The sequence below is a fragment of the Bufo gargarizans genome, chromosome 1 (genome assembly GCF_014858855.1).
Source record: "Bufo gargarizans isolate SCDJY-AF-19 chromosome 1, ASM1485885v1, whole genome shotgun sequence".
NCBI lineage: Eukaryota > Metazoa > Chordata > Amphibia > Anura > Bufonidae > Bufo > Bufo gargarizans.
The window spans coordinates 364287057-364307262 of record NC_058080.1 but is presented as its reverse complement, the minus strand read 5'-3'; the positions used below and the strand labels follow the sequence as shown (position 1 = coordinate 364307262).

At 42.8% G+C, this 20206-nt stretch overlaps 1 protein-coding gene across 1 annotated transcript in view; it reads left to right on the top strand.

Moving 5' to 3' along the window:
• Nucleotides 1-20206, top strand: part of STK11 (serine/threonine kinase 11) — an 82188-nt gene that overhangs the window by 21366 nt on the left and 40616 nt on the right. Inside the window, exons 3-7 of the mRNA XM_044269356.1 lie at nucleotides 1568-1657; nucleotides 1882-2014; nucleotides 2094-2230; nucleotides 2696-2823; nucleotides 17755-17812. Coding sequence (XP_044125291.1) covers nucleotides 1568-1657; nucleotides 1882-2014; nucleotides 2094-2230; nucleotides 2696-2823; nucleotides 17755-17812 — 546 coding nt within the window. The remainder of the gene's footprint in view (nucleotides 1-1567; nucleotides 1658-1881; nucleotides 2015-2093; nucleotides 2231-2695; nucleotides 2824-17754; nucleotides 17813-20206) is intronic.

Genomic DNA, 20206 nt, shown 5'->3' with positions numbered 1-20206 from the left:
AAAATATATTTGTTTTTTTATTTTCCTCCTCTAAAACCTTATCTTATGAGCAGGTGCGCCTTACAGGGAAAAATACGGTATATTAGAAATAAAGTCAAATGACAGTACTACTAACAAGATGGTGGATCAGCCAGACATGTGCATGGGCACACTTCATGGCTGAGACTACTCACAGGCTCTTACCTCGACGAAACAACACTGTTCTTTCCATGCAATCTATTGCCTTTTCTGTATTAATCAATATCCAAGCTTTTTAGGGTACTTTCACACTTGCGGCAGGACGGATCCGACAGGCTGTTCACCCGATCGTATTCGTCCTTCTGCTAGACTTGACTAGAATGGGGACAGGGCTGAGCTCCGGCGCGGTACGGCAGTTCGCGATGAGAGGCAGTTCACGGTGAGAGACTAAAAAGTTGGACATGCAGGACTTTTAGTCCGGCGGCCTTTTGCCGTGCACTGCTGTACTGCGCCAGAGCTCTGCCCCCGTCCCAATTATAGTGAATGGGGACGGAGTGGCGGTCTGACGGCACGGTGAAATAGTGGAAGGACGGATCCGACAGGGTGAACAGCAGGTCGGATCCGTCCTGCTGCAAGTGTGAAAGTACCCTTACTGCAGTCATTTCTAAATAGGTTGTTTGTCATCCAGAAATTGTATTCTTTACCACCTTTATGGTGATATATAGACAAGATGACATTGGTGGAGCCTGTGATCTGGTTGTTATTCTTTTTAATGACTATGTAGTAGTTGAGAACTGGTTTGTGGCATTGGCACCTCCAGTGTTTAGATTGGCAGAGAGCGCTGACCATTAGACAGGTACTGACTATGTAAGATTCTGGTGAATGGAAAGTGTGGTTACATTTGCTACAACATTAAGGACATATTCCCATCTCAGACATTTATGACATCCACAAGCTATAACCGAAATGTCTGATGGATACTGTCCCGGGTCTCCAGAATGGTGAACCGGTCCCCGTTGAATGTAGCGTCTAGGCTTGGAACTATGGAGTTACCCAAGAGGACTGTGCTATGTTGTTTCCATAGCTTCCATACAAGTGAAAGGGAGTTATAGAAACAGTGTAGCACAGCCAGCTAGGCTGCATCTGTAGTTCCTGAATTACAAAAACCGCTTAGCTGAATGTGCTACACTGTGTCTGTAACTCCCATTCACTTGTATGGAAGCTAAAAAATGGCACAGGCAACTCAGCCTTGAAGACAACGGTGGGAGGATGTCAGTAGGTTTTGAATTTCGGAGATGAGGGGCAAAAAAAAAAAAAAAAAAAATTCCTCAAGTCCAAAATAGGCTATGTCCATAAGAAGTTAAGAGCCAGTCCATGTACATTTATTTTAATTTTTTTCCATCATTACAAACTGGAATGTTCCTTTAATCAAACAACACTGGACGCGAATTAGGCAGCCAGCACCAATTTAACTAATTCACCGAATTTAGGTGCCACTGGGATTTTTATTTATTTTTTACTTATGGTTTTTGAATATTTACATTTTAAAATTTCATTTCAATGAAGGCTCACTTTATATTGGTGCATAAAACCTTAATTTGAACTGTACGTATATGGTGATGGAGTACTGCGTGTGTGGGATGCAGGAGATGTTGGACAGTGTACCAGAGAAACGATTTCCCATCTTTCAGGCACATGGGTAGGTACCCAAACATTTCTTTTTTATAACAGCTATATGGGTGTAGGTTTTACTACCCTCATCTTCTTCCTCTAACATTGTATACACCAGTATGTGTGTGTGTGTGTGTGTGTGTGTGTGTATATATAATATATAATTATAATTTTTTTTTATAAAGCTTTTCATGTTATTCCCCATATTTTGTGCTACACTTGAATAATCATCTCTACATCTTTCTCCATAAGGTATTTTTGCCAGCTTGTGGATGGTCTGGAGTATCTCCATAGTCAAGGTATTGTGCATAAAGATATCAAACCTGGTAACTTGCTGCTCACAACAGATGGGACGCTCAAAATCTCAGATCTGGGTGTTGCGGAGGTATGTTTTGAGTATTGGAGACTATTTCTGCACCAGTTGGGTAAAACAGTATGGGGTAATAACCTCTCGCTCTCCACAGGCCTTACACCCATTTGCTGAGGGTGATACTTGCAGGACCAGCCAGGGGTCCCCAGCCTTTCAGCCTCCAGAAATTGCAAATGGCCTGGACACCTTCTCAGGGTTTAAAGTGGACATCTGGTCAGCAGGCGTTACCTTGTGAGTTTGTCATTATGGATTTACCCCTAACATTGCACACTCTCTTATCCATTAACCCAACCCTTTAAATGGGTTGTCCCATCATAATAACTTATTATGCACGCACTGGATAGCTGATAAGTATCTAACCGGTGGAATTCTGACAGCTGGGACCCTCATTGATCGCAAGAACTGGGTCACTGAGTACCCGTAGTGAATCGAGCAATAGCCAGTCATGTGTACTGCTGCTCCATTCACACCTATAGGACTGCCAACGTAGAATATAATGCTCATCTATCTCCGTCAGTCCCAGGGTGCATGTGTGGTCACCACTCCATTCACTGTTGGGGCCCCTTAACCCATTCTTGTGATCAGTATGGGTCAATAATGTGACTAAGTGATCATTTCTTATGATGGGACAGCCCCAGCCCCTACAATGATATTAAAGTGGCTTATTGGAATGGTGTATTCCCTTTCTATGCACAGGTATAATATCACTACTGGGCTGTACCCTTTTGAAGGGGATAATATATACAAACTGTTTGAGAATATTGGAAAGGGAGACTACTCTGTTCCAGAAGAATGTGGGCCGCTGCTGTCTGACCTGCTGAGGGGTAAGTAAAAAGGTGTAAGGATAAGTAAATGAATTAAAGAGTGTCGCCAATAAGCTCAATTTCTGTGTCTTTGGAGCATATGATAAATATATTCTGCACTCTGATTTTATTTTATTTTTTCCCCTCCTTCAGTACCCTGCTATATTTCCCCTGCTATATTTACCCTGCTACCTTAGGCTACTTTCACACTAGCGTTCGATCGGATCCGTTCTGAACGGATCCGATCATATTAATGCAGACGGAGGCTCCGTTCAGTACGGATCTGTCTGCATTAATAACTTAGAAAAAATTCTAAGTGTGAAAGTAGCCTGCGCGGATCCGTTCAGACTTTCAATGTAAAGTCAATGGGGGACGGATCCGCTTGAAGATTGAGCCATATGGTGACATCTTCAAGCGGATCCGTTCCCATTGACTTACATTGTAAGTCTGAACGCATCCGCTCGCCTCCGCACGGCCAGGCGGACAGCTGAACGCTGCAAGCAGCGTTCAGCTGTCCGCCTGTCCGTGCGGAGGCGAGCGGAGCGGAGGCTGAACGCCGCCAGACTGATGCAGTCTGAGCGGATCCGCTCCATTCAGACTGCATCAGGGCTGGGCGGAGGCGTTCGGGTCCGCTCGTGAGCCCCTTCAAACGGAGCTCACGAACGGACCTATGAACGCTAGTGTGAAAGCAGCCTTAAGGACCAGGCCATTTTTTGCAAATCTGACCAGGGTCACTTTATGTGGTGATAACTTTAAAACGCTTTCACTTATCCAGGCCATTCTGAGATTGTATTCTCGTCACATATTGTACTTCATGACAGTGGTAAAATTGAGTTAAAAAAAATGCATTTTTGGTCATAAAAAAATTAAATAACAAATTTGCCAATTTTTTTTTAAAATGAGCAAATTTCCAATTTAAAATTTCTCTACTTTTATAATAGATAGTAATACTTCGAAAAAATAGTTATTACTTTACATTCCCCATATGTCTACTTCATGTTTGGATCATTTTGTGAATGCCATTATATTTTATTTTTTGGGGATGTTTAGAAGGCTTAGAAGTTTAGAAGCAAATCTTGAAATTTTTCAGAAAATTTCCAAAACCCACTTTCTAAGGACCAGTTCAGGTCTGAAGTCACTTTTTGAGGTTACATATTAGAAACCACCCAAAAATGACCCCATTTTAGAAACTACACCCCTCAAGGTATTCAAAACTGATTTTACAAACTATGTTAACCTTTTAGGTATTTCGCAAGAATTAATGGAAAATGGAGATGAATTTTCAGAATTTAGTTTTTTTTTGGCAGATTTTCAATTTTTTCCAGTTACAAAGCAAGGGTTACCAACCAAACAAAACTCAATATTTATGGCCCTGATTCTGTAGTTTACAGAAACACCCCATATGTGGTCGTAAACTACTGATACGAGCACACGGCATTGCTCAGAAGGAAAGGAATGACATATGGTTTTTGGAAAGCAGATTTCACTGGGATAATTTTAAGTTGCCGTGTACCATTTGAAGACCCCCTGATGCACCCCTAGAGTAGAAACTCCCAAAAAGTGACCCCATTTTGGAAACTACGGAATAAGGTAGCAGTTTTGTTGGTACTAGTTTAGGGTACATATGATTTTTGGTTGGTCTATATTACACTTTTTGTGAGGCAAGGTAACAAAAAAATAGCTGTTTTGGCACCGTTTTTATTTTTTGTTATTTACAACGTTCATCTGACAGGTTAGATCATGTGGTATTTTTATAGAGCAGGTTGCTACTGACGCAACAATACCAAATAAAACATTTTTTTGGGTTGTTTGTTTCAGTTTTACATAATAAAGATATATTTTTTTTTTTGTCTCCACATTCTGAAAGCCATATTTATTTATTTATTTATTTTTTGTGCAACTGTCTTGTGTAGACAGTCTTGTGTATTTTTCCGGTATGAGATGACGGTTTGATTGGTACTATTTTAGGTTAAATATGACTTTTTGATCACTTGCTATTACACTTTTTGTGATGTAAGGTAACAAAAAATTGCTTTTTTGATACAGTTTTTATTTTTTTTTACAGTGTTCACCTGAGGGATTAGGTCATGTGTATATTTTTATAGAGCGGGTTCTTACGGACGTGGCGACACCTAATGTCTAGCTTTTTTATTTATTTATGTAAGTTTTAGTCAATGATATCATTTTTGAAGCAAAAGAAAACATGTTTTAGTGTCTCCATAGTCTGAGAGCCATATTATTATTTTTTTTGTCTTTGGGCGATTGTCTTAGGTAAGGTATCATTTTTGCTGGATGATATGACGGTTTGATTGGCACTATTTTGGGGTGCATATGAATTTTTGATTGCTTGCTATTACACTTTTTGTGATGTAAGGTGGCAAAAAAATTTGCTTTTTTTTTTACACCGTTTTTATTTTATTTACTTTATAGTGTTTACTTGAGGTGTTAGATCATGTGATATTTTTATACAGCAGGTTCTTACGGACGCGGCGATACCTGATGTCTTTTTTTATTTATGTAAGTTTACACTGATATAATTTTTCGAAACAAAAACAATTTATGTTTTATTGTCTCCATAATTAGATAAATATGTACTCTGCACACCTTGGATCCAGTGTGGGTGCCTGTGAGAGTGGTTTAGACAGTATAAGTTAAATCCACGGCACTCCGAAAGTTTTTTTGCAAAATAAAATTTTAATTCTTAGTATACAGAATATCATTCATGTACATCCAGTGCAATTCATTTACATATAGTAAGTATTATGCCATATCAGATAATTCCCGAACGTTTCGGTCTGTGCGACCTTCTTAAGTGGGGTCTGTAGGCAGGGTGAGGAGGCAAGCGCTGGATGGATGCCTGCCTACAGACCTACAGCCTGTAGCTCTAATGCCCTCCTGCATTTATAACCCCTCTGTAATGCTCCTTGTATTATAACACCCCTTTAGGGCCCCCTGTATTGCCTGCCCTAGAAGTGTATAGGCGAGCTAATTATTGGCTGCTTGGTGCACCTTTAAACTTTACATCCTTCCTGTCCTATACGATATATTACAGGGATACGTCACACAGCCATATAGAAGTATGAAGTAGTGACCATGGAGGAATGTTAGCTAAACTGAGTGTAGGGGGAAATAAAAGAACAAATTATAAAAGATTTGTGGTCTAAGCAATGGGATAGTGTAAAGCTACGTGGTTGTAGTTCAGGCCCTTGGTTCAGTCCAGTTATCTGCATTTCCTCTGCACAGTCATTTAAAGGGGTTGTCCCATGAAAAATATTTTCCATTTATCAAACCAGCATCTGGATCCGAATAATTTTTTAATTGCATGTAATTAAATCTATCTCTATCACCCCACCTGCTGTTTGTACTCTTTCAAAATTCTCTGTCCGGCTCACTGAGGTGGACGCTCATGCCCAGTTCCATCCTTCAACTGCCGCCAGCTGCAGCAGAAAAGACACACGCTCCCTGAGCTGCCAGCTTGAAATAAATACAGTACAGACCAAAAGTTTGGACACACTTTCTCATTCAAAGAGTTTTCTTTATTTTCATGACTATGAAAATTGTAGATTCACACTGAAGGCATCAAAACTATGAATTAACACATGTGGAATTATATACATAACAAAAAAGTGTGAAACAACTGAAAATATGTCATATTCTAGGTTCTTCAAAGTAGCCACCTTTTTGCTTTGATTACTGCTTTGCACACTCTTGGCATTCTCTCGATGAGCTTCAAGAGGTAGTCACCTGAAATGGTCTTCCAACAGTCTTGAAGGAGTTCCCAGAGATGCTTAGCACTTGTTGGCCCTTTTGCCTTCACTCTGCGGTCCAGCTCACCCCAAACCATCTGGGTTCAGGTCCAGTGACTGTGGAGGCCAGGTCATCTGGCGCAGCACCCCATCACTCTCCTTCATGGTCAAATAGCCCTTACACAGCCTGGAGGTGTGTTTGGGGTCATTGTCCTGTTGAAAAATAAATGATGGTCCAACTAAACGCAAACCGGATGGAATAGCATGCCGCTGCAAGATGCTGTGGTAGCCATGCTGGTTCAGTATGCCTTCAATTTTGAATAAATCCCCAACAGTGTCACCAGCAAAGCACCCCCACACCATCACACCACCTCCTCCATGCTTCACGGTGGGAACCAGGCATGTAGAGTCCATCCGTTCACCTTTTCTGCGTCGCGCAAAGACACGGTGGTTGGAACCAAAGATCTCAAATTTGGACTCATCAGACCAAAGCACAGATTTCCACTGGTCTAATGTCCATTCCTTGTGTTCTTTAGCCCAAACAAGTCTCTTCTGCTTATTGCCTGTCCTTAGCAGTGGTTTCCTAGCAGATATTCTACCATGAAGGCCTGATTCACACAGTCTCCTCTTAACAGTTGTTCTAGAGATGTGTCTGCTGCTAGAACTCTGTGTAACATTGACCTGGTCTCTAATCTGAGCTGCTGTTAACCTGCGATTTCTGAGGCTGGTGACTCGGATGAACTTATCCTCCGCAGCAGAGGTGACTCTTGGTCTTCCTTTCCTGGGGCGGTCCGCATGTGAGACAGTTTCTTTGTAGCGCTTGATGGTTTTTGTGACTGCACTTGGGGACACTTTCAAAGTTTTCCCAATTTTTCGGACTGACTGACCTTAATTTCTTAAAGTAATGATGGCCACTCGCTTTTCTTTACTTAGCTGCTTTTTCTTGCCATAATACAAATTCTAACAGTCTATTCAGTAGGACTATCAGCTGTGTATCCACCTGACTTCTCCACAACGCAACTGATGGTCCTAACCCCATTTATAAGGCAAGAAATCCCACTTATTAAATCTGACAGGGAACACCTGTGAAGTGAAAACCATTTCAGGTGACTACCTCTTGAAGCTCCACGAGAGAATGCCAAGAGTGTGCAAAGCAGTAATCAAAGCAAAAGGTGGCTACTTTGAAGAACCTAGAATATGACATATTTTCAGTTTCACACTTTTTTGTTATGTATATAATTCCACATGTGTTAATTCATAGTTTTGATGCCTTCAGTGTGAATCTACAATTTTCATAGTCGTGAAAATAAAGAAAACTCTTTGAATGAGAAGGTGTGTCCAAACTTTTGGTCTGTACTGTATAATAGAGTAATTGCGGCAATGAATGGGGAGATCTCTGGTTCCATGTGAGGTGCAGGGCTGGTTATAGCTTTGTTAGAAAGAGGTTATTAAGTACTATATGATGTGCGAGTTTCATTTTTACATTACTTATGGGATAACACCTTTTAACATCCACACGGTTCTTTCTGTGATCAAACATGACATTCATTTTGCAAGACTACTTTTCCCAGAGAGCCAGCTGGATGACTAGAGAACTCTTCAAGAGAAAATACAAGAAGTGCAGTTGCTCTGACTTATTACTGCAGATATACCATGACCTTGATGAATGAGAACATTCAGACACACTCTTGACAAAGCCTTGCTTCATTGCTTTAATGTGAACCCTCTCTAACGGACTCTTTCCTTGTTTAATTGGCAGGTTCTATATTTTTTTTTTTTCCCGCTTTTCATGAAAAAATAGGTTGAGTCCATTCAATATTTTGTCAGTGGCTTCCACAGATGTCTGGTTTCCCGACCGGATTCCTGCAATAGCTCATATGATTAAGGCCGAATGCACCCGGCCGAGAGCGGTCCGTGGTATGCCGGGCTGGATTCCTGCTGACAGTAGGCGCGCACGGCGTCATACTAGTGTATTACTGTACAGCAGCGGCGGCATGAAGCGCACAACGTCATAGCAACCAATGACGCTGTGCGCTCCTGCTCTGAACAGGAATCCAGCCCGGCACACCACGGACCGCTCTCTGCCGCGGAACACGGCTGTTTGCATTCGGCCTAAGGCTGCTTTCACGCTTTCATGTATAGGATTTAGAAGCGCAAGTGTGGAATTGGCCTTAACTGGCCATTCTCACAATTAGTCGGAGAGTATTCAGAGTATATAGTGAATAGTAGGAAGAGAATAAATACTTTGAGAGGCCATTAAACGACAGGTAGAGGTATGAGGAAGGTGAATATACACAAAAAGTAACAGGGTAATCCCTGTAATGAACTGGCTGCCACAGAAAGAGGGAAGCAGATGCAAATAATCTAGGGCAGAATAGATTTTTCTGCCCCATCATAAGACAAATAAGTAGACAGTAGCTTTATTTCTACAGTGAAAATGAGCTAAGAGATACTGAGTATGATATTGAGGAGCCAAGAAGGAAGCTTCATGGTTCTAGTTCCCACTATTCTCAATGCAGCAGCAATGCACCACCATCTGATTGCTAAACAGAAGGGAGATGTCTGCACTACCTCTGCTGTACAGTGGGGGGAGCTGCTTCATCATAGCAGTTTTTACCCAAATGTTTAATATGCGATCAAACCCCCTCCACAGTCTGTCCAGGAGAAGCTCTGACGTCTTTTCATTCATGGCAAACTCCACAGAGGTTATTAATGTAAACCTTCATTCAGTGGTGCAGAGCTGCGTGTCTTTGTGTGGGTGTCTTGGATAGGAAGGAGGAGAGCCTAGGATCACAGAGGCTGGAGACTGAGAGAGAAGCCCTTACGCTTGCTGAATCTAAATAGGTTTCCTGAATAATTTGATCTGAGCTTTCCATACAAATAAAGCCCTGTACTCCTTTGCTGCATGAAATAGCAAGAGCTAAAAAAATCCTTTGATCTTGTTTGTATCACTTTGCATGTAGGTCTTAAAGGAACATTAAACAAAAGCCAAAAAAACCTAACTAAACCTAACATCATCTGATTTTTCTTGCCCTTATTTTGTCCGATATCACAATTGCAGACTAGAGAAGAACTAATCAGTTTGTACGAATCGATTAGTCGATCAGAGTTCTTGAGCAGTGAGGATCTCCCCTCTGCCTCTTGATTGACCGAGCCAGACATCTCGCCCAGCCCTGACAATCTTGCGCGTTCGGAGGTGCAAGCGCAGAGGCTTTGCTGCTGGTGCTGGAGAAGCAACTATGCATGCGCTGCTACATTTCCAAGTAGTGGTGCATGCACTGTTGCTGCTCCAGTAGAAGCGTTTGTTCTTGCCCCATTAGTCGGAGCAGTGGCGCAGGCTTGAGATTTCTGGCCTTGTCAATCAAATGGAAGGGGGAAGCCTCTTGAGAATAGAAGACAGACCATCACTTTTCAAGAACTCTGTTTGATGAACAAATCAACTTGTAGGAATTGATTCGCTCATCTCTATTGTAGAGCATGAAAAATAAAATAGAAATGCATTGTATCTTTGGCTGTAACCATGTCTTTTCCCCCTCTAATGTTAGTGCATGTGACCTAGGAAGTTTAGGAGGAGAGGGCTGCATTTAGGCTACTGCATTTTGGTTGCTAAGGGCAACTAAGTTAGTTTTCCTTTACACCAGTTTTGATCCATCTCCCCCATAGTATCAGGACAATTGTGAGTGTATATAGTATATATGTAGTTTGGTCTCCAGCATAACGTACATAAGGCCGAAAAAAGACATTTGTCCATCCAGTTCGGCCTGTTATCCTGCAAGTTGATCCAGAGGAAGGCAAAAAAACTGTGAGGTAGAGGCCAATTTTCCCCACTTTGGAGTCGGGAAGGAATTTTTTATTCCCCTAATCAGGCAATCAGAATAACTCCCTGGATCAACGACCTCTCTCTAGTAGCTATAGCCTGTAATATTATTACACTCCAGAAATACATCCAGGCCCCTCTTGAATTCCTTTATTGTACTCACCATCACCACCTCCTCAGACAGAGTTCCATAGTCTCACTGCTCTTACCGTAAAGAATCCTTTTCTATGTTTGTGTACAAACCTTCTTTCCTCCAGACGCAGAGGATGTCCCCTCGTCACAGTCACCGTCCTGGGAATGAATAGATGATGGGATGGATCTCTGTACTGACCCCTGATATATTTATACATAGTAATTAGATCTCCTCTCAGTCGTCTTTTTTCTAAAGTGAATAACCCTAATTTTGATAATCTTTCAGGGTACTGTAGTTGCCCCATTCCAGTTATTACTTTAGTTGCCCTCCTCTGGACCCTCTCCAGCTCTGCTATGTCTGCCTTGTTTACAGGAGCCCAGAACTGTACACAGTACTCCATGTGTGGTCTGACTAGTGGTTTGTAAAGTGGTAGGACTATGTTCTTATCATGGGCATCTATGTTTAGTGTCACCTGCAAAAATTGATACTTTACTGTGCAAGCCTTCTATAAGATCATTAATAAATATATTGAAGAGAATAGGGCCCAATACTGACCCCTGAGGTACCCCACTAGTGACAGTCACCGTTAATAACCACTCTCTGCTCACTAAGCTCAGGATAGATCATCAGTTAAAAACCTTGAAAAACACCCTTTAGCCTCTGTACAGGGATCTGGATTTTGCTGCAGGGGAGCTACCAGACCACTTCATTGAGTAGTACTGTTGTGGTTAACATCTGACCAACGGGGTGAAAGATACCAGTGCGAAGCACAGAGGGATCAGGCAAAGCTTGTAGTCAGTAACAGGCAGAGGTCAAGGCAGGCAGCAAAAGTTTAATATGGTAATGGGGCACAGGTCAGGCAGCGAAGGGTCAGAAATGGTAAACGGGCAGAGGAAGGTACATGGAACAGCCTGCCAGAATCTATGCCGCAGATGTGAAACTAACCTAACTGCAGCAAGGACTGACTGGGAGCTTAAAGGGGTTTTCTGTGAATTAACAAAATTATAATAAAGTAATATTATCATATTCTTTTCAACACATTTCCAAATACCCTTCATTAGTTAGAATGGCTGGTTTTGTTTAGGGAGCAATCATTAGAAGAAATAAAATGGCAGCTGTCCTTAATCACACTGATCCCTGACCAGCAGAGCAGAGAGAAGGATGAGGCAGCTCTTTAGCTCAGAGTGAAGTAACTTGTCCTGCTGTGTGATTAGAACAGGTTTTGTGTGTACACTAATAGAACAACAGACATTTTATTTCTCCTAATGGTGGGTCAACACAAGTAGGCAGGGCCAACAGAAGTAGACAGGGCCAGCAGTAACGTAGTGCAACACAAAATACCGCCCCAGCAGAACCAAATACCACAGTGCAGTGCAACATACTGCCACCCTCACCACAGAATTCAACTGTATCACTACCCTGAGGACAGTGATGCATTTGAATTCAGAAGGGGACCTCTGGATATTGGTCAGGTGCATAAGTACCTGATGCTCCTACATTAATTACAGCTGAGGGCATCAGATCATTATGTACTGGCCAGCAGCCGTTAGGAGGGCTTGGGTGGCCCTCTGGGTGTTGGCCCACCAGGAAATTTTCCTGTAGGGTCTATGGCCAGTCCTCCCCTAGACTGGAGCTGTTGAAATGTTTAAAAAGGAGTTTATTGCCCTCCATGTCATGGTTCTACATGTTATGATGGACAGAAACGGCAAGCATTATCTCGTGGTTAAATAGCAACGGATGCCTCTATATGAAACTTGGCTACACAAACAGTGTACATACTAACTCCACAGAGGTGTGTGTTTTTGTTTTTGTTTTTTTTTTAACCTTCTTCTGGATCAACATTTAGGATAACATGCTGAACTGGATGGACAGATGTCTTTTTACAGCCTTATAAACTATGGGGGAGATTTATCAAACTGGTGTAAAGTAGAACTGGCTGTGTTGCCCAAAGCAACCAATCAGATTCGACCTTTCATTTTCCAAAGGTGCCAAAATGAATTTCAATGCTTTAGGTTCTGGCAGTAGATAAGTGTTCTCCTTTTTTGATACTGAAAACAGATAGTGTCATGAATCTTCATATAGAAAATATATGACAACATGCTCAACCAAACCGAACATGCATGTATATGAGTAGCCAAATGAGGTCTCGGTCAACAGCAATTGAAGGTGTATGGGTACTGACAGAATGTGGTGCTCATGAGGGATTACAAAAAGAGAAACCAGTGCTATTCAAAAATGCTTCTTACGTTTTCAAAAGACCACCTAGATGTATGGACTCACGAGAAAAAAAGTTTGTATTAGAAATATGTATTGTCATGGCCAGACTTGTCACTCTGATGTGTATAGGCAGAAGAAGATAGGATCATGACTAAGATAGGATCATGACTAAGAACTCAAGAGTTCGAAACGCGTAGATCCGGGGTACCGGGGACCACCAGTGTCTGTCTTCGATTGCTGTACTCACCTGAATTTTCTGTGGTGTTAATAAAGACCGGGATTTTCATATTATCCACCGCGGTGCTGGAGCATTTTTTCCTATCTTCTTCTGCTTACAAGGGACTGGCTTGAGTCCGCCCCGTGCACCGCCGTGCAGGACGATGAGGTGAGCTGGCTACAACCTTTCTCGATGTGTATAGGCCTCATGACTGTCCGTGGAGTTCTGCAGGAAATTGGATTTTTGCAAGAGATAAGACACTGCTAGAAGTGGATTATTTCCCTCTCCCCATTGCAGTAAACATACACACTCATGAGTGATCACCGTTCACCCGAGGAACGAGCATTTTGTTCATCTGATGAAAGCATTGTTGGCACCCCAAATGATTCTTTATGGGTGGTAGATCATTCTGTGTTCTGTAACAATGAATGTGTATGGTGACGAGCGATTGCTCCTGCCATACAGCGGGGGTGATAGCTGCATATAAATGAGGCTGTCACCTCCACTGAAGATCAGACGTTACCTGAAACAAAAGGTTTGGTCCTGATAATTGCCGTTTCAAGCGGCCTGTATAAAGGAAACACTATTTGAGAGGTAAGGGTGTATGCGAGTCTCGGCAAGCAATTTCTTTCCTCCTCCTTTGGAACGTATTGTTTAGGGGAAGAGGTGTCAAACTATTCAGTAATGGGGGAAAGCTGTGTGGCATGCTTGTGTGGGCAAATGTCTTGAAGTCGCAACTTTTTTGGGAAGAGCTAAGGTGTTAAAGGATAGTCTAAGTTTACAGCCACCCCATGCCTATTAAACGTGTGTTTTTAATGACACAAAGGAAAAGTTGGCGAGATCGATTTTGTATCAATAGTGTGGCATAATTATGATCATACCATAACGCTGCAGAGGCCACCAGGTTTATCCAGTGGAGTTTGATGGGTGCCTCAGTGGTTAGCGCTGGGGTCCCAGGTTCGAATCTGACCAAGGACAACATCTGCATGCAGTTTGTATGTTCTCCCCGTGTTTGCGTGGGCTTCCTCCGGGTATTCCGGTTTCCTCCCACACTCCAAAGACAGACTTATAGGGACCTTACATTGTGAACCCCATTGGGTACAGTGTGACACTAATGTCTGTAAAGCGCTGCAGAATATGTCAGCGCTATGTAAGTGCATAAAATAAATAAGATCGAGCCAATGCAAAGAAGGAAGGCTGGTATGTGGGCCAATTTATCTATCAAGGCTTGATGACAAGAAATGTGACAGTTTACTAAAGTGTTCAGATGTTGGCAAGGCATGGGAGAGTCATGCGTGGATTGGTTGTTATGATGAAATCATCCACAAATGCATCTATGGGTGGTGTGTATAGCTGCCCATGTTGAAGCCTTATATTGCCAGTTCCTGTCTGTTTCTGAATTAAAAGCTATTTGGAGACTTTTATTAATAATAATAATATTATTATTAATACATTCTACTTATGTTGTACTAAAAATGATCTCTTTTTCAAGTGGTCTTTATTAATGGGGTCGTTAATATGTGATTATCCATATTGCTTCCTTTGCTGGGTGGATTCATTTTTCCATCACATTATACACTGCTCGTTTCCAGGGGTTAAGACCACCCTGTAATCGAGCAGCGGTGGCCGCGCTTACACACTATGTGCGCTCCCACTGTCTCGGCCACAAGAGAGGCTAGCACCTTTTCCTATAGTGTGAAAGCACGGCCACCACTGATGGATTACAACCATGGAAACCAGAAGTTTATAATGTGATGGAAAAATGAATCCAGTCAGCAAAGGAAGCAATGTGGATAATCACAATACATTAGTAAGTGTCTTGTATTAACTTCCTCTGCATGATAAAGGCCACTTGCTGAAGTGAGACAACCCCTTTAAACTTTAAACTGTCTTCTACAACTTTCGGTCTCTGTGTATTTGCAGAATTTAGCATCTCCTTCTCAGTGAATCTGCCAGAAATCTGCTCTGACGGCTTGATCAGTAGCCCTTATCTCTAGTTCCTTGACAGCTCACTTTTTTAATCTAAATTATGATCAAACTCCGGATTTTTATTGGATATATATTTCATGTTAGGCCACTTTCACATATGCGATTTCCTTTCTGGTTTTAAGATCCGGCAGAGGATCTCAAAACAGGAGGAAAACGATTCAGTTTCATTTAATACAACTGGCTGCATCCGTTCCATTCGGATGCGGTTGTATTAAATCGCAAGTAAACAAACTGGATCCGGCACGAACACTTGTAATTAGTGGGCGCTGGCACCATTGACTTGCATTGTTTTTAGTGCTGGATCCGGCTTGTTCAGTTTTGCAAACCAGACACAAAACTGCAGTTTGCATACAACAAAAAGAACTGAATGCATCCATTTGTCCAGTTTTGTCCCCTTCCTCCGGTTTTGAGATCCTCTGAAGGATCTCGAAACCGGATAGGAAATTGCATATGTGAAAGTATCCTTACTGAGTGATCTGGAGGTACTTTTTTGGTTGGTGTTAATTAATGCAGATGTTGCCCTTCATCAGATTTAAACCCAGGACCCAGTGCTAATAAGTTACCCACCATGCTACCCTTCATTAAACTTCATTCTCCTGTTTTCCATACTAAAGAAAGACTGTGTTAGTCTTAGTGTAGGTCCTGTAGGACAGTGCATGACTTCTCTCTTTGGTTTTCTTTAAAGTTGTATACTGCTGCTTCAGGCCCTGCACCAAGCATAATGCAGTGCGTCAGTTTTTGCTAGGAGTGTTGTTTTAAAGGGGTATTCCAATCTCTAGGATATGCCACAAATGTCAGATAGGTGTAGGTCCCTCCTCTGGGAACCACTTTTATCTGCAGAACAGGCTTCCAAAGCGCGACCACTTCTCCATTCACCGCTATGGGACGGAGTTAAATAGCCGAGCTAGCACTCAACTATTTTCGTAACTCCCTTACTGGTGAAATGGATGTGCAACTGCTCTTCGTTTCATTTCGAGGGCCCATCCTGGACATAGCAGTGGGGCCCGCTCCTATCTGACATTTGTGGCATATCTTAGCGATATCCCACAAATGTTGAGATGGGAATACCCTTTTAAGTATGACTCTTAAAGGGGTTCTCCAAGCAAAAAATAAAGAATCAAAGGCAGGGACGGTGTTAAAATAATAAGGTATACTCACCATTTCAAACCCCCTCAGCTGCAGTATATGGGTCAGGAACATTGTACTCAAATGCATGTGGGTACTGCCCTGCTTGAATCACTGCAAAAAATGCACCAAAATGATACACAACTGACAATACTAGCTAATTCCTCAGGCTGATGTTAAAAGCCGAGAACTTCGCCAATATCTTCCGGTCAGGAACATATCGGAGCCCCTCATGCACCACGTCACGATGTCTCAGCACGCATGGGGTCCTACCACTCAACTGCCTGTGGTGTGTGACCAGGGTCTGAACCAACTCGCAGCCAGACTCTCACATGCCTCCATAGTGGTATCACCAATGCGCTGTGAGCCGCACCCACAACAGACCATGTGACACAGAAGCCGCACCCACAACAGACCATGTGACACAGAAGCTACCAGGTGCAAAAGAATGTTGCCCACAAAATAAAGGGGCACATTCCATACACAGAAGGACAACAACTCACTGAAAAAAGTGGCCTAAACGGGTGAAAATGCTCCAAACCCAGAGACTGTAGCGTGTCTATAACCGGGGAGCAATTCCTCCGCATGCGGTCCGCAGACAACGGCAATCCCCAGCAAAAAATGCATACAATGGAGGATGCCGGGGCGGACCGCATGCACGACAGGAACATCTTACACAAAATGATACATTGTGCAGATGAAAAAATATACATACACAATTCACTGCAAAAACTGCACCAAAATGATACGCAACTGCCAATACTAGCTAATTCCTCGGGCCACAATTCCACTGCCCTGCTTGCAAACGCAAAACTAGAACTCTGTCAAAAAGCACATGCTGTAGTCAGACGCACAGCAAAAAATGGTAAGGAAATGTGGAAGGCATTTAAAAGGCTTGGAGACTTCAGTTTCATAATGAGAATAATCAGAAGCTGTGATTGACGTCTTGGTGCTAGAATGAAAGGACCATGGTGCCTTCTTGCGTGCCATGCCTTTTGGGATCCCATAAACTGGCAGGATACTAGATATACTAGAAAGAAGAAAACGGAGTCAGCACTCATGAATGATTGAAGTCAATGTATTGCTTATGTATCCAATGGTCCAGTTTTACGGCAGCAGGTTGGGCATCACTGTTTTAGACTAATTCATAATCCATAATTACCTAATATAATGTAAATTTCACATAGTTACCGTTCAGTAGTTATAAAAGTAGTTTTCTTCCTCTGCTACCCACTATGTTACCATGACATGCACCTGTAGTTCTAAACCTTTGTAAGGTCGAGCATGCTCAGTGTGTTGCTATCGATTCTCTAGCTAAATGTCTTGTGAAACAAAGGGCGTGTTAGTGTCCTGCTGATTAGTGTGTAGAGGGGGCGTGACTTATCAGGCAGCCAATCAATAAACACCAACACTCACAGCTAGAAAGCTAAGGATTGTGGGGACTGTAGTTTTGTGAGGGGAGATCAGGCCCCATGACACTCTGTGTGTTGCAGGCTCACACAGGAGCTAGACAAATGGATTGCAAGGTAAAGTGAAACTCTGGTTATATCTATAGGTATGGGTTCTTGTTGGGTCACGGCTTGCAGCCCTAATGCAGTTTAAAAAAAATTAAGTTACCTTACTGGAATACCCCTTTAAATCCTGTGATAAATATGGAATGTACTTATGGCTTCAGGTCTTCAGATTTAAACTGTTTCTTTTCTTCTAGGAATGCTGGAATATGACCCAACCAAGAGGTTTTCAATACAGCAGATTCGTCGACACAAGTAAGTCAAGTTTCTTTTATTCTTCCATTTTAATTGTCAACCGTGTTTAATGGAAAATGGTTATACAGATAAGTGGACTCTGTAAATCTAAACTTTGCTTTCAAAGGAGGACTAACTCAAGGACCTTTAATTTACAGTCTGTATTAAAGGAGCTGTCCAGCATTAGAAAAACATGGCTGCTTTCTTCTAAAAACAGCACCACCCTTGTCCACAGGTTGTGTGCGGTATTGCAGCTCGGCCCCATTGACTTCAGTGGAGCTGAGCTGTAATACCACATACAGCTCATGGATAGGGGTGGTGATATTAGAAGAAAACAGCCATGTTTTTTTCAATCCTGGACGTCCCTTTCATATCAGGAGGCCAGTGCCAGTATTAACTGTATACCTGGAATACCGTTGGCCTATAATTTAGGCTGTGATCATGTTTCACAGCCTTATCTTTGTTTTATTGCATTTTCATTCTGTTCTCCCTTCCTCTACTTATGCTACTACATTTATTTCTGCATTGCTTAGCCACCCTCTCTCGGAGTCATGGTTAGTCCTATGGGGACTGTGTGTGATGAGAACAGCTTTTTTCACTGTGGAACATGCAGGGGATGTGGCAGAGGCAGAAAGGGGGTTTTCTTTTACTTGTAAGCCTGAGATCTACCTCTCAACCATCCAGTTGCATTTATCAGTTGGTTTGTGGGGGGGGGGGGGGGTAGAGAGAGAAAGAGAGCCTGGATCTCACTGATTCTTCGTGCAGCGGTTAAAGCCACCAATAGAAGTATTTTGAATGTAAGGAGTTTTAAAGGGGTTCTGCAGTTTTTTTAAACTGATCTATCCTCTGGATAGATCATCAGCATCTGATCAGCCTTCTCGCTGTTTACCGCAGGCCCAGTGACGTCACGACTAGTATCACTGGCCTGGGCATGGCTAAGCTCCATTTTAGTGAACAGAGCTTAGCCCCGCCCAGGCCATTGATACTAGTCGTGACGTCACTGGGCCTGCGGTAAGCAGCGTCGCTGCCTTCTCAAACAGCTGATCGGTGAGGGTCCCGGGTATTTGCGCCTTATCACTGCCCCCCCCCCTCCCCTGGAAGCTATGCGCAATTGAACACGAATTCCAGCTAAACTGGAAGTGGGTCACGTGGAACGCACATCTTACTGGAAGTGACGCCCCGCCTCCCCCCCGGGCTGTTTCCTTACTCTCCCAACGTCGCGTGGCCTTACTCCCCTGGAGGGGCACACGCACCTGCTGCAAGAACCAAACAGAAGCCCCGGACCCCCACCGGCTACTAGGGTCCTGCCAGCCCAACATATGGCGATAGACCCCAGCAGGTATTTACCACATAGCCCTCCAGAACATCTCTGGGACTTCCAGACCAGCTGTACCTGAAAGAAAACTGCAGGTGTCCCACTCCAGGGTGCCAGAGGATCCGCTCTCTCTGTGGTGCTGTCGTGGGGGAAGGGAAAAGAGAGGTTCTTCTAATCCATGTTGTGGCAGTCCAAACGCATGCTTTTTAATCTTTTCTATTAGCTGTCGAATTACTGTCTGTCAGTATTACAGGTCAATGTTATCATCAGGTCTAATTTATTACTGTGGACTTAACTGTGCAGTGTACCAAGATTCAAGTAGTGGCCCCATGAGTGGGGAGGGTGGCAGCAGTAGCAGTGATATTAGTGGCCCCATGACAGAGTGGGGAGGGTGGCAGTAGCAGTGACAGCAGTTGCCCCATGACAAATTGGGGACGGTGGCAGCAGCAGTGGCGGTAAGGCTGTGTTCACATCACCATTTATTTTTCCATTCAGAAGAACCTAAAAATGAAAAAATAACAGATCCTGTATTTTGAGCATCCGTAAGCCCTTTATAACATGGTCAGTATTTTTCACCAGTATTTCTAAGCCAAAACCAAGAATGGGTCCAAAACAAAGATAAAACGTGATGTAAATATTTGCTTCTTTTCTTTGTTTTGGACTCACTCCTGCTTTTGCTTTACAAATACAGATTAAATACTAACCAAATACTGACCGTGCAAAAGAGGCCTTACGGATGCTCAAAATGCAGGATCCTTTTATTTTATATTTTTTCTTCTGACGGATCAACGGTAAAACAGTGGGCGGGAGGTCAGCAGCAGTGGCAGTAACAGTAAGAATAGTGGCCCCATGACAGAGTGGGGAGGGGAGGCAGCAGCAGTGGCAGATCACAGTAGTTTCAGAACCCAACAACAGCAGTGTGATAGCAAGGGCAAATAGTATGCATCTCCTTGTAATAATTTAACATGTACATATTAGTAGATCAGTAGGCCATGAAGCCTCTTTATAGGAATGGCAGTAGAGGCAGCAGTAATGGCCCATTTTGCACGATATTCAAGTGTTGCAGCACACTACAGTATGATCATTAGTGGCAGAATTAT